The 16,798-nt window shown below is 46.7% G+C and overlaps 4 protein-coding genes across 4 annotated transcripts; 3 read left to right on the top strand and 1 right to left on the bottom strand.

Annotated features, from left to right (window-relative positions):
• Positions 1-4,956: 4,956 nt before the first annotated feature.
• On the top strand, positions 4,957-6,420 carry LOC311036157 (ubiquitin carboxyl-terminal hydrolase 14-like; the record flags this gene model as incomplete). The annotated part of the gene is made up of 1 exon (XM_084044684.1): positions 4,957-6,420. One exon carries the CDS (start codon positions 4,957-4,959, stop codon positions 6,418-6,420), a length of 1,464 nt encoding a protein of 487 aa, XP_083900810.1.
• A 3,192-nt stretch (positions 6,421-9,612) lies between these two features.
• LOC311036158 (poly(ADP-ribose) glycohydrolase-like) lies at positions 9,613-11,601 on the bottom strand (the record flags this gene model as incomplete). Its single annotated transcript, XM_084044685.1, has 1 exon — positions 9,613-11,601. The coding sequence occupies one exon, from the start codon at positions 11,599-11,601 to the stop codon at positions 9,613-9,615; it is 1,989 nt and encodes a 662-aa protein (XP_083900811.1).
• Positions 11,602-12,131: 530 nt separating this feature from the next.
• LOC311035806 (adenosylhomocysteinase B-like) lies at positions 12,132-13,364 on the top strand (the record flags this gene model as incomplete). The annotated part of the gene is made up of 1 exon (XM_084044264.1): positions 12,132-13,364. The coding sequence occupies exon 1, from the start codon at positions 12,147-12,149 to the stop codon at positions 13,362-13,364; it is 1,218 nt and encodes a 405-aa protein (XP_083900390.1). The 5' UTR covers positions 12,132-12,146.
• Positions 13,365-15,076: 1,712 nt separating this feature from the next.
• Positions 15,077-15,493, top strand: LOC311035811 (NADH dehydrogenase [ubiquinone] 1 alpha subcomplex subunit 11-like; the record flags this gene model as incomplete). The annotated part of the gene is made up of 1 exon (XM_084044269.1): positions 15,077-15,493. The coding sequence occupies one exon, from the start codon at positions 15,077-15,079 to the stop codon at positions 15,491-15,493; it is 417 nt and encodes a 138-aa protein (XP_083900395.1).
• Positions 15,494-16,798: the final 1,305 nt, after the last annotated feature.

The raw sequence follows: 16,798 nt of genomic DNA on the forward strand, positions 1-16,798 counted from the left end.
GAAATACTCAAGTAAAGTAAAAGTAGCCTACGTCAAAATGTAACTGTATTTGTATGTATGTATTGAGTAAATGTATTTAGTTGCCCTCCGCCGTTGGCAATAACAGACAGCTATTGGATTACTTGTCACCTGTGTGTCACATGAAATAATGAATGAAAAGTCATTTCATGCACCGAAGAAAATGTCTTTCTTATCATCTCCCTGGAGATGACTGTTGACAGCTGTGTGAGACAGAGAGAGAGAGAGAGAGAGAGAGAGAGAGAGAGAGAGAGAGAGAGAGAGAGAGAGAGAGAGAGAGAGAGAGAAAGAGAAAGAGAAAGAGAAAGAGAGAAAGAGAGAGAGAGAGAGAGAGAGAGAGAGAGCGAGACAGAGAGACAGAGAGACAGAGAGAGAGAGAGAGAGAGAGAGAGAGAGAGAGAGAGAGAGAGAGAGAGACAGACAGACAGAGAGAGAGAGAGAAACAGAGAGAGAGAGAGAGAGAGAGAGAGAGAGAGAGAGAGAGAGAGAGACACGAGAGAGAGAGAGAGAGAGAGAGAGAGAGAGAGAGAGAGAGAGAGAGACAGAGAGAGAGAGAGAGAGAGAGAGAGAGAGAGAGAAAGAAAGAAAGAAAGAAAGAAAGAAAGAAAGAAAGAAAGAAAGAAAGAAAGAAGAGGACACAGAGGACAGGGGTCCGGTGGTCCCCCATTAAGACCTGGAACGCATCCGTGTGTCATTTTATTTTTTACATTTATTTGGGCTATTCAAAAATAGCAGATCTACAAGCTCATAGCGCGGCGCTATGAGCTTGTAGATCTTCTTTTTTTTTTATCGTGAAAATTCCTGAAAATTCTTTGAATATATATATTTTAAACAGTTTTTTGAAAAAACTTGTTTTGCTATAATCAGTGGTTCTCAAACTTTTTTCATGTCAAGGACCCCCACAATGATATGTATTTGGCCATGGACCCCCATCTCCAAATGTTTTGTTCCAGGGACCCCTAGAATAATAGATTTGAGTTAAACAACTTTGCTTAAAAATATATAAATATATTCAAAGATTTGCACACATTTTCACGATTTTTCAAAAATAGCAGATCTACAAGATCATAGCGCGGCACTTGTAGATCTGCTATTTTTGAAAAGCCAAAGTGTAAAATAATGCTTTTTAGCTCAAATCAAAAAGTGACACGGATGCGTTCCAGGTCTTAAAGGGTTAAAGCCTCTATTTTTGGGGGGTAAACAGACCTAAATGGTAAATGGAGCATGTCTATAGCGCTTTTATCCAAAGCACTTTTATCCAAAGCGCTTTGGATAAAAGCCTGAGTTGCAGTTGTACTTTGTGCTTTCTTTTTACCCTCTACACCAAATCTCTCAGCTGAAAATAGCCTTCTACAACAGAGTTTCTCAAAGTGGGTGCTGTACGTGGCACCCTAGGGTGCAGTGATGCCAGTCCAGGGGTGCCGCAGATGACTTTGATAATATTTGGAATTCATCAAAATATCGCTTCAGTTTCACCACTCCATGCTTAGTAAAACAGACCTGAGTTACACTTCACTTGATGAGTTCTTTTTCCATCTACCCCAACTCTCTCCACCAAAAATAGCAGATCTACAAGCTCACAACGCGTCGGTCTGTTCTAACGCAAACGGATATTCCTCCGTGACATACTGTATCTTAGGGGGAAAGATTTGCATATTTACATATAGTAATATGTCCATAAGATTCAAAGATATCACAGTGTAATTCAGGGGTGCCGTGGATGAAAACGTTTTAGAACCACTGGTCTACAAGCACAACAAGCTGGAAGACTGGCTATTCTCTGCACATGTTCTCCCCACCCAGTATAGGAGGCGTTGGGGTTCTAAAGTGTTAACCCACTAAGACCTGAGGCCGATTCAAAAACATATTCTAAATCCTAACAGTTTTTTGAAAATAATGTAAAAAATATCTTTTCACGATTTTTCAAAAATAGCAGATCTACAAGCTCATAGCGCGGCACTCGGTGCCGCGCTATGAGCTTGTATATCTGCTATTTTTGAATAGCCAAAGAGATCTAAAGTGACACAGATGCGTTCCAGGTATCAATGGGTTAATGTGAGTGCATTGTAGCATGGAGCCTCCATACTGTATGTGTAAGAGCGTTCTAATGTTAGCTATGAGGTTGATAATGATCCAGTGTGAAACATGCTCTGATGTCTCTGAGGCCTGAGTCTCTATTCTGGGCTCTGTGTCATTATAAACAACGTGCATACAGTGTGAAGTGATTCAATAATCTAACACACGCAGGGCTCACATGAAGCTGCTTTAATATGCATCGCTTTCACACGCACGCACGCACGCACGCACGCACGCACGCACGCACACACACACACACACACACACACACACACACACACACACACACACACACACACACACACACACACACACACACACACACACACACACACGGTCGTGACATGCAAGCAACATACAGTACAGTACATGAGAGACAGATATAACTGTTTAAGACACTTGGGTACTGAAATGTACACTGACTAACCACACACACACACACACACACACACACTATCTATAATATAATATAAACTATCATATCATGTAGTGTTCACTCCACTGAACACGAGCACCAGTAATATGATAATATGATGTATCCATGTTATTCCATTTGCTATTCTCTCTTCTCTCCAACAACTTTCTTTTCCATCTCACTTCCTCCCGTCTCACCTCCCCTCCTGTCTCACCTCCCCTCCTGTCTCATCCACGCAAGCTATTTGAGTGCATGGGAGTTGGGAAAGTCCTGGAAAAGGTGCGCTGTGATTGGCCAGTAGTCACTTTGAGTGACAGTTGGGGTAAACACTCTCAACATGATTTACGATTCTGTGCCTATCGGTACATACTGTAACTCGGGCGGCGCTGAGTCGGCTCAACCAAATTTCGCAAAGTTCGGCACGGCGACTCGCTCGCTTTAGCTCGCTCGTGTTTACAAACATTGAGACTGGACACACAGGTGACTGTTTCATGTAATCAATTCCCAACAGATCCCCAAACCTGTTGTTTTGGGGTGCACTGGTTTCAGTTCATTCAACCCCGTCTTGTGTGTTGGCTGGTGAGGTGCGCCATAGCGAGACGCGATACACACTTCACCCCGCAACAGTATTGCGCGCCGAACAGCTGACATACAAGCTAAGGATATAGGATAATTCCTTTAACAGGTCCGTTCATGAAAGTCCTTACGGTCTTGTTTCCAATGAGGGCCTGTGAGCAATTAGGGGTTAAGAGTCTTGCTCAGGGACAAATTTCATTTCATCGACACATTTGCTGGCCTGGCCTGGAATCGTACCTGGGGCAACCAGGGCCTCTGGCTCACTAGGCGGGCTCACTAACCACTCAGCTATGGCCGCCCCTACTAGCTCACAACCGCATTGCGAATGAGACCGTTGTGAGCTTGGAGGTCTGCTATTCTTGGCCGTTCTCTACATGCGGGACGGAGCATAAATTAGGCTTGACGGGCTAAAGCTGCGTGAGCAAGAGCAGGTTCTGGTGCCGTGATCATAGAGCGTTCCCTCTGTTCTTATGACAGCCGCGCTGGAGGCGGGGTTTGGGGGACAACTGCTTTGAATTGCTATTATTGTTTACACACAACAGAAACCAAGGATTATATATTTCAAGAGCGAGAGATCACAGTAAAAATCCTAAGCATTCTTCCTCCACACTGGGAGAAAAAACAGCATCTGAAAGTTTGATGGGATGCATTTTTACACGCGAGGCTGTGACCACTTTTACATTGCATCTTATGAGTGGTGGGGATCATTTGGTGCAGGCCTACAGTACGCGCGCATATGGTTCTTATCGGTCTGTTAAGGCGTCTCTTCGGGCTGCAATAGAACGTGACAACGCCCCCACCGCAGTGGCTTCCCAAGTCCTGTAGGGTGAAAGCCCCGTCCAGTGGCGATGGGGTATAGTTCCATACATAGCCTCACCCACATGTCTGTGGAAGCTGTCTCACCTCTCCTCCTGTCTCACCCACATGCTGTCACCAGTCAGTCAGGAAGCTGTGGACCCTCGCTCGTGCACACATGAAGCAGTGGAGCGGTGGACCCACACTGATTGATTGATTGATTGAATACTTTATTATCCAGAAATGTATACAGCATGTAGAACAATTAGACATTAAAGCTAAAAGGAAAGAAAAGTCCTGTGGACTTGTTTGAAGCCTTGCAGGTCTATAACAACCAGAGTGTACAAATGGGTCGTGTCTGGGATCCCAATCTACACTGTAAAACCCCACGGTGTTAACGTAACTCTGAGGGTGTACAAACAGAACCAAATGGACCCGTTGTGGATCTCGAAATTAATGTGGTCAGTTCTATGGCGCCAGTATCTATGACAAAAATGTGACGTATGACTCCATAGTGTCGATATTTGGGCATGGTTTCAGCCTGATCCAACCACCATTCATTCCCAGCCTCTTCAACAGCCTGGCTCTGGAAGAGGCTAGCCCATGGCGTGATCCATGCCCAAATTTGGGCAATCAGAGGATAATTGACTTCCATAAATATTTCAAAAAGTATAGAGTGTAACAAAGTGAACTGGAGGTATTTAGATTATTTGTATTTTATTAGACATTGGGTGGATTGTCTGTGTCCATGTATTGGTGTGTGTCTGTGAGCATTTAATGCTAAAAAGGTTTGCACAAGGACAAGGACATGATTGGTGGGTACATTTCCCATGCTGGCTTGTGATTGGCTCTTCATAGCGGAAGTCCACTATATAAGGAGACTCCTCTACCGTCTGGCCTCACTTCAAGACTGACTTTTAATTAGACATTTCTCAGAGAATCTTTCCCTTGGAGCTAGAAGGGTTGGGTTGCCAGTTTTGATCTTTGGCTGGCTTTTTTGATAAACTATTATTCGTAGCTAACACTACACACGCATTGAACTAGAGTTCACGAAAGAACTAAAGCGGAACCAAAACATGTCGGTATATTCAGTGAATGTGAAATGGGGGAGGGAGAAGTTTGACGCGGTGGAGCTGAACGTGGAAGAGCCGCCCATGGTGTTCAAGGCTCAGCTGTTCGCCCTGACGGGGGTTCAACCGGAGAGGCAGAAGGTCATGGTGAAGGGAGGCACGCTGCGGGACGACCGGTGGGGCGACATCAAGCTGAAGAACGGGATGACCCTGCTGATGGTGGGCTCCGCCGACAGCCTGCCCGTGGAGCCTGCCGTCCAGCCCACCTTTCTAGAGGACATGACCGAGGAGCAGCTGGCCTCTGCGCTGGAGCTGCCCTGCGGGCTGGCCAACCTGGGCAACACCTGCTACCTGAACGCCACCATGCAGTGTCTGCGCTCCGTGCCCGAGCTCAAGGACGCCCTCAGAAGGTACTCGGGTCCTCCTCCGCAAGGGGGCAACGAGCCCGCCCAGTACCTCACGGCGGCCCTCCGCGACCTATACGACACCATGGACAGATCGTCCTCCAGCCTCTCGTCCGTCGTTTTTCTCAAGTTGTTTCACACGGCCTTTCCCCAGTTCGCCGAGAAGGGCGACCAGGGCCAGTACCTCCAGCAGGACGCCAACGAGTGCTGGCTGCAGATGATGGGCGTCCTTCAGCAGAAGCTGGACCCGGCTCCAACGGAGACCGACTCCATCAAGAGCAGAGCCACCCCCAAGAAGTTCATCGACCAGTACTTCGGCGTGGAGTTCGAAACCACCATGAGGTGCACCGAGTCCGAGGAAGAGGAGCAAAAGAAGGGCAAGGAAAGCCAGCTCCAGCTGAGCTGCTTCATCAACCAGGAGGTGAAGTACCTCGCCACGGGACTGAGACTCCGTCTGCAGGAGGAAATCACCAAGCTGTCCCCGTCTTTGGAGAGAAACGCTGTGTACACCAAATCCTCCAAGATCAGCCGCCTGCCAGCCTACCTGACCGTCCAGATGGTGCGTTTCTTCTACAAAGAGCGGAAGTCGGTCAACGCCAAAGTCCTCAAGGACGTCAAGTTCCCCCTCATGCTGGACGCCTACGAGCTGTGCACCGCCGAGCTCCAGGAGAAGCTGTTGTCCGTCAGGATGAGGTTCAAGGAGGCGGAGGACAAGAAGCTGGAGAAGCAGCAGCAGCGAAAGTCGAAGAAAACGGAAGACGCGCCGCCGCTGGACGTTAAATACCAGCCTTACTCCTTCGCCGACGACCTCGGTTCCAACAATAGTGGCTACTACGACCTCCAGGCGGTGCTGACGCACAAGGGCCGCTCCAGCGCGTCGGGTCACTACGTCGGGTGGGTCAAGAGGAAGGAGGACGAGTGGTACAAGTTCGACGACGACCAGGTGACCATGGTGTCCCCGGAGGACATCCAGCGGCTGTCCGGCGGCGGAGACTGGCACATCGCCTACGTTCTGCTCTACGGACCCCGGCGACTGGAGGCAGAGCGGTTTGACCGGGAGCTTTAAGATGGGGGGGGCAGAAACTAAAATCCTACAAACATACGCACACGGGTCCTTGAGTAGTTATGAGGTCTGTAGCCTGCCCCAGCGCATCTAGAGGGGCGGATTCAAAATCTCCATCTGCATAGATGTGCAACGAACCTTTACATTTAGTTTTTTTTTTTATTACCCTTTTATTTTCTCTTTTTTTGCTGCTTTGTAACTGAGACACGGATACTTTCTCTTACCAGTTTATGGCTTGAAAATGGAGAAAAGAGGACTGTGTATCCTCGGAGGTATAATGTTTTAAGGTAGAATTAAGTAATGCTCTATAGTCTGTAAACCGGTTGTTTTGGTTGAACAAAGGGTCACCACGTTGCCCCCCCCCAGCCAGCAGCTGGATGAAGCTGAGACTGAATTTCCCTGCAGGATTAATGAAGGTCTTTTTTTGTTCTTCGCCTATTAGTCACCTGATCTAGTCTACCAACATGTGCTTCTTTCTGTTCACTGGTTCCTAACGTCTAAATGGACCCTTACAGATCTGTAACTCTGAGTAATCTCTCAAGAACAGATTCTGCTCTGCGTTGGAATCTGTCGGGGAGGTTCGTCATAACGTGTACACAATGGGCGTGCCTTCAGATCAGGAAGCAGGCCGCGCTTTACCCAATCAAATGTAGTGGGCGGGATTCACGTGTCCGTCGATCCTTCCCTACTAGAAACAAACCGAAACTAATTTAACAATAGCGTCCTCGGAGCAGACAAAACTACGGAAAGATATTCACATTTTAACTTACTCTTTCATCATAGAAACAAGTGGGCTTATAACCAAAACGATCCATGTTCTCTGGGAGAAGTGGTGTTAGTGTTCTGTATAGAAATATTGTTAGTGGGAATGAAAACATAGTCGCACCACCCGGAAGTGATGCGCTGAAGGCAGACCAAAACCCCGTTTTCCTTGCGCACGTGTGCTCCGTTTTCTTCCTCCCAGAGCTAACTGACATAGTGTCAAACAGCAGAGGTCGCTGTTTTTCCTTGTCAGTTGGCGAGGGGTTCCCAGATTGAACTCTGACAGATGGAATCTCATGGATGCAGTTTTTTCAAACAATTACACATGTTTTACTAATTAATCCCATGAATTCCTGGAATTAATCACATTATTAAAAAGAAAAGGATATTTACATTTGGAACCAAACTATCACCAAATTAATGAGGAATCCACAGATGAGGCAAAATCATATCCAAACTAGAAAATGTGCTCCTCGGAGCACAGGTCTCCGCCAGGCGAGGTGGTAAAACTGTTCCTGATTGATTCTGTCTTAACTATTTATATTACATATTGTGGTGTCACGTGAAGCTTGACCAATGTTAGGTGTTCACAGACCATGTGCCCATGTATGGAGCTGGACGGACACACGGACGGACAATATTGTGATGTCACTGGACGGACACACACACGGACGGACAAAGTGAAAACATACTCTCCACCATGCCTTCGGCCTGGCGGAGACAATAAATACTTAATGCGCCACTATGTAAAATGAATAACGTGTGTTAATTATATGTTATAATATAATATAACTTATACAATCTGTATGGTAGAGTATGTTAATACAATATAACTTATACAATCTGTATGGTAGAGTATGTTAATACAATATAACTTATACAATCTGTATGGTAGAGTATGTTAATACAATATAACTTATACAATCTGTATGGTAGAGTATGTTAATACAATAAAACTTGTACAATTAAGGTGGTTGTATTTGGTCTCCCTGCTCTTCTATTGAGACATTCACATCCTGTGCCTAGGTGAGTCTGACACGATCCTGTTTCTGTTTTGACGTGAATTTTGACCTGAAGGTCAAGATTATATGTATACCCTGAGCAAGCAGGCAGGCTCTATTAGACCAATGGTAAAAAAAATACAGAACTTGGGCGGGAGTCCGGGTTCAAGGTAGAAGAGGAAAGTTACATAGTACAGCTTTAATGTAACGACTGTTAATAAATGTATGTAAAAATCAGACTCATTGGAGTTAAATAAAACATTATTTTTTCCTTAATCAGACAACTTTAACCTGATTCATGCATGGACACATGTTCATTCTGTAGACTTTTTATTTATTTTATTTTACAGAAATCAAGTATTTTCTTCCACCGCTGAGCAGTGGTGGAAAAAGTACTCAAATGATTGATTTACTTAAGTTACCAAAGTACCAATACTGCAAAATAGAAATACTCTGTTACAAGTAAAAGTCCAGAATTCAAGATTTACTTGAGTTAAAGTACAAAAGTATTGTCGCGATGCGAAGCGTTGTGAGCTTGTAGATCGGCTATTTTCAAATAAAATCTTGCGGGTGAATTATAATAAGCAGATCTGGCAACCCTGACTGTAGGTGGCCCCGCTTCTTAAAAGGGATATTTCACTTTCAAAAAAAGAAATTGGTTGTTTTATCGTCTACTCAGGCCTTTGTGAGCCCCCCCAGAGAGTTTTTAAGTTGTTTGATTCATTATTTAGATATCTGATATTCATTGTATCAGAAAGCACACCGCAAAAAGGTATGGCGTGCAGGCAATATCTGAGCTACAGTGTTATTGCCAATATAAGTTAACCTACAGAGGCTAAAAGCCTATTTCCCTAAGAGCTGGACTGCTCTTTAAATCAAGTGTCTTTCCTGAGACTGCACCGAGCTTTGCCAAGCCTATTCTATTGGTTTGTTTTTTTCCTTTAACTTGATTTCTGACAGGCAACATGACAAACTCAGAAGATGGACGGCAACCTTTGCTTCACCATTAAAAATCGCAATTGTGTCGCGTCGAAGCTCAATCCATCGGAGTAGTATTAGCAGCAGCCGTAGCAAAATAAACAGCAGCTTTTAGCCCAGCGCCAAACACAGCTTATTCTCGACTTGAATTCTGTTTGCTGTTCCTGTCGATGATACGCATGCCTCATAGGTTTCCAGTTTGAGCTGTGAAATAGATTAAATGGCATTTTATACGTCCACCATTTTAAATTCAGTGTTCATGTGAGGACAGAAAAAAAAAAAAGAAAAAAAAAGTTTTTAATTGTATTTTATTGGAAGGCAGAAAGAGAACGCTTTTGCCACATTAAGCCTGGGTTATACTCGGTTGCGTGTCACACCTGCGCGCACCTAAATGTAAATCAGGAATTGATCTGTTACAGTGCTGTATGCCTTCGGGAATGTCAGGCACAGTGACTCATCGAGGCTGCTTGGCTGAGCCCCCGTTTGAGCCGCGGGACGTCGGGAAGGAGGAGCTGACCTCCTGGTAGATGAAGTCGTAGAGGTTGACATTAGGGCGCCGGCCGAGGCAGCTCTTACACAGGGAGCTGTACCGCCCCAGGAGATCATAAACGTCCCCGACGCTGATGCACCTCTGGGTGAGGAACGAGTGCAACTTGTGGATGTCCGTCATGAGTTTGCTGTCACCAAAGGTGAAATAGGCCACATCTCGTCCAGCCTCAGCAGCTGCTAGCATCTGGAGCAGAGCTTTGAGTCGAGCGTCTCCCCCAAACGCACCGCAGCCCCAGTTCCCTGTGGCCACCGCAGAGAGATTCTCTCTTCTTTCCCCTGGGCGAGCAAAGCCGCAGTAGGCCTTATTCATTTCTCTCTTGATCCTGGCAGGTTGAAACTGTTCCAGAAAGCTGTGGAACAGCAGTGCATCGATGGCCACAATTTCAGAGCAATTTCTCCGCCAGTTGTCCCTTGGCGTTGCGTCGTCATGCCTGCCGGCCCATTTGTAGCTTTGTGCGTAGCCTGTGTATTCACTGTACTGCTGAGTGCCTGTGATGATGAGGCACTCGTTGTGGCCCAGGGCTTCGGTGAAGAGGCGGGACGCGATGAGCTCCGGGTTGATCAGGAAACGGATCTCCTCCTGGACCAGCCCGGAAGACGTCACACCCCCTCCCACAAACCGGTTGGCGAAATCCACCTGGAGCATTCCGTAGCCATCGTCCTCGATGGTCCCTTCACACGTAATGTGCAGCTTTGTGAGCCGAGACTGTGAGCTTTTCCAGTCAGGAGGTCTATCCAAACATTTTCTTGTGAATGTTACAAGACCAGTAGGCTTTTGCTCAGTGATACTTTTGAAATAGCACATCAGAGTTGTGAGTTTCTCAATCTTCTCAAATCTTGGAGAAGCCGTCTTTGGAGAGGCCTCGAACAACCTGGAGAAGTTGATGTCTGGGTAGTTGGCGTACTCAGACTTCCTGGAGTTGCGTCTGGGAAAGGTGCAGAAGAAGGCGTTGGCCAGCAGACACCCCACCTGCTCCTGAGACATGGTGATGGAGTGGCTCATCCCTTCTTTAAGGAGAGGTATCGGCTTGGTACAAAGCTCAGAGGCTCTCAGTGCCAATTGCACCACATCTGGCAGCATCGAACCCAGCAGATGTTCTGCAGCATCAGGCTCCAGGACCTTATTGCAGTACAAATGCAATGCTGTGAAGTCCCACTTCTTGGCATGTGCAGTATTGTATTTCAATATTGAGTTCTCCACATCTTGTGAGCTTGCAAATTCCTCTGTCAAAGTTTCCTGGATCAGTTCCCATCTGCTATGACTTTGCAGGTCTCGTGTTTCCTCATTTAACACAGCAAACAAGTTCATGAGTGAACAGGGCATCTTCACATGAACGTTATCCCAGGCATCCTGGAACATGCTGGGATATGGAACTGGATCTTTGCCATTTTGAAGAAGGTCTGTCCTTATCATGACTGTGTGCTGGCCAGGAGAGTCCCGCAACCGAGGTAGGGGTTGGCCACACTCTGGCATTCTTCTAAGCTCACTGACGGGGGTTCCCAGCCATGTGGCATTTGGCCGGTCATCAGAGTCAGGAGGACTTCCCACGCCTCCACCACCTCCTCGTTCCTCTGGAGAGTCGTCTCGACCGCCGCGTCTGCCAGCAGTCAAGGAGGAGGAGCCTGAAAAGAAGGCTTGTACTCCACGCAGTCCTGCTTGTCCACTCTTTGACCTCTTATCCATTTCTGTCAGTCCTTTGTTGTTCGCTCTCCTTTCTTGATCCACTGTCTCGTTATCTGTGAGAGAAGTTGGTAGAGATCTCTGGGTACCCAATTCAAACTTTTGTCTCTTTGCAAGTGGCTCAAAGTCTGTGAATGCAGTTATTAATGCAACAGGAGTCTTCAACACCACCAGGGAGGTCTGGTTTCCAGAGGAGAACCTCAGAAGAGCCATACATATAAACCATGGGAATGGGTTATACTGTCCAGCACTGCGCAGGGGTGATGTGAATACTTACTTGTTTCTGACATCATGGCAAGAACCATGTATGGCATAAGTTTCCTGTCACACACCTTTCACTTTTTGTTGGTGACATCACTTGTGATGTAAGCGCCCATATTTGGGCATTCACACCTATGTCAAGTTATGGACAGATTGTCCTTATAGATTGCATGTCGATGTTTGGACAATCAATCCTCAAGAGTGCAATATGTTTGAAAGCATTTTCATTTAGCTTTTAAAATACTTTAGTGTTCCAAAGTACGTGCTTTAAAAAATACTTAAGTATTCGAAAGTAGCCTTCCCCCGCACCGAAGCCGCACATACCTGCACCTGCAGAGCCAGAACCAGACGGAAGCGCGCAGGAAACCAACCAACCACACAAGAACCCAACACAAGAAGAACCAACAACCATGTCCTCCGAGAAGATGCCCTTCAAAGTGGCCGACATCGGCCTGGCCGAGTGGGGGCGCAAGGCCGTCGACATAGCAGAGAATGAGATGCCGGGTCTGATGAAGATGAGGGAGACGTACGGCACGTCCAAGCCGCTGAAGGGCGCCCGCATCGCCGGCTGCCTGCACATGACCCTGCAGACCGCCGTGCTCATCGAGACGCTCACCGCCCTGGGCGCCGAGGTCCAGTGGTCCAGCTGCAACGTCTTCTCCACGCAGGATCACGCCGCCGCGGCCATCGCAGAGGCCGGCGTCGCTGTGTACGCGTGGAAGGGCGAGACGGACGAGGAGTTCGTGTGGTGCATCGAGCAGACCCTGTACTTCAGGGACGGCCACCCTCTCAACATGATCCTGGACGACGGAGGGGACCTCACCAAACTGGTGCACACCAAGTATCCCAAACTGCTGGCGGGCATCCGCGGCCTGTCGGAGCAGACCACCACGGGGGTCCACAACCTGTACAAGATGTCGCGGAGCGGAAAGCTCAAGGTGCCGGCCATCAACGTCAACGACTCCGTCACCAAGAGCAAGTTCGACAACCTGTACGGCTGCCGGGAGTCTCTGATTGACGGCATCAAGCGCGCGACCGACGTGATGATCGCGGGGAAGGTGGCGGTGGTAGCGGGGTACGGCGACGTGGGGAAGGGCTGCGCTCAGGCACTGCGGGGCTTCGGGGCGCGCGTCATCGTCACCGAGGTCGACCCCATCAACGCCCTGCAGGCCGCCATGGAAGGGTACGAGGTGACCACGATGGAGGAGGCCTGCAAGGAGGGAAACATCTTCGTGACGACCACCGGCTGCGAGGACGTCATCCTGGGAAGTCACCTCGAGGGCATGAAGGACGACGCCATCGTCTGCAACATCGGCCATTTTGACTGCGAGATCGACGTGGCCTGGCTGAACGCCAACGCTGCCGAGAAGGTCAACATTAAGCCGCAGGTCGACCGCTACCGCCTGAAGAGCGGTCGCCACGTCATCGTGCTGGCCGAGGGCAAGCTGGTCAACCTGGGCTGTGCCATGGGACACCCTTCGTTCGTCATGAGCAACTCCTTCACCAACCAGGTGCTCGCTCAGATGGAGCTGTGGAAGAACACGGGCGAGTACCCGCTGGGGGTCCACTTCCTGCCCAAGAAGCTGGACGAGGAGGTAGCGGCGGCTCACCTCGACAAGCTGGGAGTGAAGTTGACCAAACTGTCCGAGAAACAGGCCAAGTACCTTGGTCTGCCCCGCGACGGACCCTTCAAACCCGACCACTACCGCTACTGAGGGCCCCCTCGTGCCTCCGCCTGTAGTCCAGTTCAGCCGTTGTAGTCCAGTATCCCCCCGTCTCAAGCCTTGCAGATGGAAGGTAACAAACCCAAAGTGTAAGTATATGCTCGTCTCAATCTTAACCCATTTAGACTTCAGGACCACCCAAAATTATATGTATTTGGCTGCGGACCCCCCCACCCCAGCTCAAAATACCTTTTTCCAGGGACCCCCAGAAGCAACTATTTGAGTAAAAATGTTTGCTTTAAAAAATATATATATACATTTATTCAAAGATTTGCACAAACTTTCACAATTTAAAAAAAAATCTATCTACAAGAACTAGATTTACTGCATGATGTGAATCAGCTGAGTGAAGCAAGTGAGATGGAAAAAAAATCACATGAGAAACGAGTCAACGACAAACTCAGTAGACACCAACTGTAGATCTACAGGTTCATAGTGTGGCGCGCTATGAGCTTGTATATCTGCTATTGTTGTATGTAAGTATGACACAGAATGCTTTGCTGTTTTTTATGGGTTAATTACAACACATCAATGCTGCCAATGGGCTCTACCAAAGCACAATGTGTTGTTGATGTATTTGAACATTGTGTTAAACAAGAGAAATACGAGTAAAATACAATGCATTCACTGAGATAACACATCATGGATAAAAGACAATAGAGTGAGAGACTTGGATAATAGATAGAACAACAACGAACAGACATGGATCCCTAAGCCCGCTCTAACAACTATACAACTCTATGCACTATTAAACTAAAGATCTTATTTAACAGCATAGATAAATAAATTAAACAGACAGCCACGCTAATCTGTAACACTATCTAGAAGCCATGTTTTGACCTTTTTTTTTTGTGCTGCCTTAAAAGGGACATGTTTTCCTCTCCCTCTCTCCCCGCAAGCAAAGTTGGCAATGTGTGTAATTAGGAAAGAAAAAATGGATGGAGGGCAGAGGTGTGACGGTTTAGCAGTTTATTTTAAAGAATTTAGTTAAAGAACAAGTTTTGTTTGAATATAAATACTATGAAAAAATGGGTGATTTGAAGTGTCTTTTCCTGTAAAATATATGGGAATTCCTTTTGTTGATGTGTTGCTCTAAATTATTTGTTGGTGGCCTATTGGAGTTTTGGGATTCTCTCTCTCTTGAACAGACAGGAACATAGCAGAACAAGTTTTGTTTCGTGGTTCAGCTGAGCTCTGGCCTGTCACCTTCATCAGTGGTCGGGTTCAAAACGGAGCGAGGGACGATGGCCAACATAATGAACGGTTATGTCATGTAATAAATAAGAATACAAAAAGATAAAAGAAACAGAACAAAGGTATTCAAAAGTACAATTGTGAACTACAGCAATGTTAATGCATTGCTGTACTTAAATCGAGTCCAAAATATCAATAATAGTGAAAAATCACAGTGCTCATGAGTAAGTGTGCTTCGTTACTGTCAACCGCTGCACAGGGCTGATGGACATAGCATTCTTCCCCTGACATCATGGCAAGAACCGTATATGGAGAAAGTTTCACCTTTTGACACCTTTCACGTTTTGTAGCCGTTACATCATGAGCGTCCATATTTGGCAGGAGCCGCTGACAATTTGAATCCCACCAGATAACATCGGAAACATTTACGTTTACACTGATATAAGAAGACACTCCTGGTTAAGTACTTCAATTTACTTGACAAAGTAATTCATTGCGTGACCAAAAAAATGGGTTACTGGGATCTGGAGGAGGGCAAGGACTGTGTTGAGAAGACATGGATCACGACCAAACTCGGCACCGCTCTAGGTCTGGCAGGTTCAGCCTATCACATCGTAGCGTTCCAGCCCGACTCCGCCCTGGCGGCTCTGCAGAGGGCCACCGGCGCCACCGTCACCATGGCATCGCTGGGAGCCATCTTCGGCATGGCAACGTGTCTCAGCGCTCAGGCCCGAGGTGACGCTCCCCCCGGTGGCGACCCGGTGAACTACTTGGTCGGAGGCTGTGCCTCGGGCGTGTTCCTGGGAGCCAGGACCCACAGCGTAATGACCGGAACGTCCGCCTGTCTGGGCCTGGGAACTCTGGCCTTCTTCACCAAGGTGGGCAAGTTGGAGGGCTGGAGGTTATACGGACCACCCAAACTCTGAGGAGAACGTGAGGTTCTATGGACCACCCAAACTCTGATGCTGCATTCACTCTGGCAACTACAAAACTATAGGCTACCATTGAGTTTTCTTTCAATGGAAGCCAGTGACATGAAGATACAAAGAGACACTCAAAGTTTGCAATAACATTCCACATTGAGCTGGCTTCAACTACAGTTATAAAGCTTTCTTTTTTTTTAAACTATGGGCCCCCAATCTAAAATATTCAGTGTTGATTTAACCCTAGAGTGTACAACTGGAATCAAATGGGTCCATTTGGTCATCTTACTCCCGAGGGAGTAATGTGCCGAATGGGAAGTTGGTCGGATGAAATGTTCTTCAAAAATATTGATAAATCCAAAAATCCCTATATATGGACGTCACAGTAATTATAGTTCTGTTTTTTGGGGCGGTGTAACCGCCCCCTATAAGTGAGGTTTGGACACTGACCAATCCTGCACCGTGATTGGCCAAAAGTCTACAACGCAGTCTACAACACTAACCCTTCCACAGTCAATGCAAGTCTATACTTTTGCAAAGTCAGCCAATCACATTACAGCTAGTGTCATCACCACTAGCTGTAATGTGATTGGCTGACTTTGCAAATTCAGGACTGTGATTGGCTAGCGAAACGCATGACACATTTTGTCACTTTTATGTTGTTTTTAAGTGAGTCATGTTGTGATGACCACACACCGCCCACTTCACACTGGGTGTGATTTTTTTTTTTTCAGTTTTGGTTTATTTAATTGTTTTAATAATTTATTATTAGTAGTAGTATTATTATTTATTATTATCCATTAGTTTTATTGTTGGTTGTATTTTCTTATTGTAATATGGGTTAGTCAGGGGCAAGACTCAACAATCTAAAAACTCACAACGCGTCTTGGCTCAATTTGTTTTGGCTCTATTTCAATCGCTACCTGCCTGTTCGCACGCACATGCGTTTTAGTACCTTGATTGAGGAGGGAGGAGGTAATCTGGCCTGTGAGGGTATAAAAAAGGGAGGTATTAAAAGCCTAGCCTGCTTTATAACCTAAGTATATTCTGGGCTACCACAGTTTATAGCCCAGACCCGGGAGCCCGGAGCTTGTAGATTGGCTATTTTAGACATTTCTATTGAATAAATAAATACATACATACATTCATAAATATATAAATCAGTGAGCTAGGACTCTCCGAAATCTGGATGGGCGTCAGACCCCAAAATCTGGCATGAGTCGGGCTCTACTGAACGCAACTTTCTAGTTGAACATAACTGTTTTGTGACGTCTTAAAATATGAAAAAAAAAACAGAAAAACTAAATG

This window comes from Gymnoscopelus microlampas (assembly GCF_963454915.1).
Source record: "Gymnoscopelus microlampas genome assembly, chromosome: 20".
In the NCBI taxonomy this organism is placed as follows: Eukaryota; Metazoa; Chordata; class Actinopteri; order Myctophiformes; family Myctophidae; genus Gymnoscopelus; species Gymnoscopelus microlampas.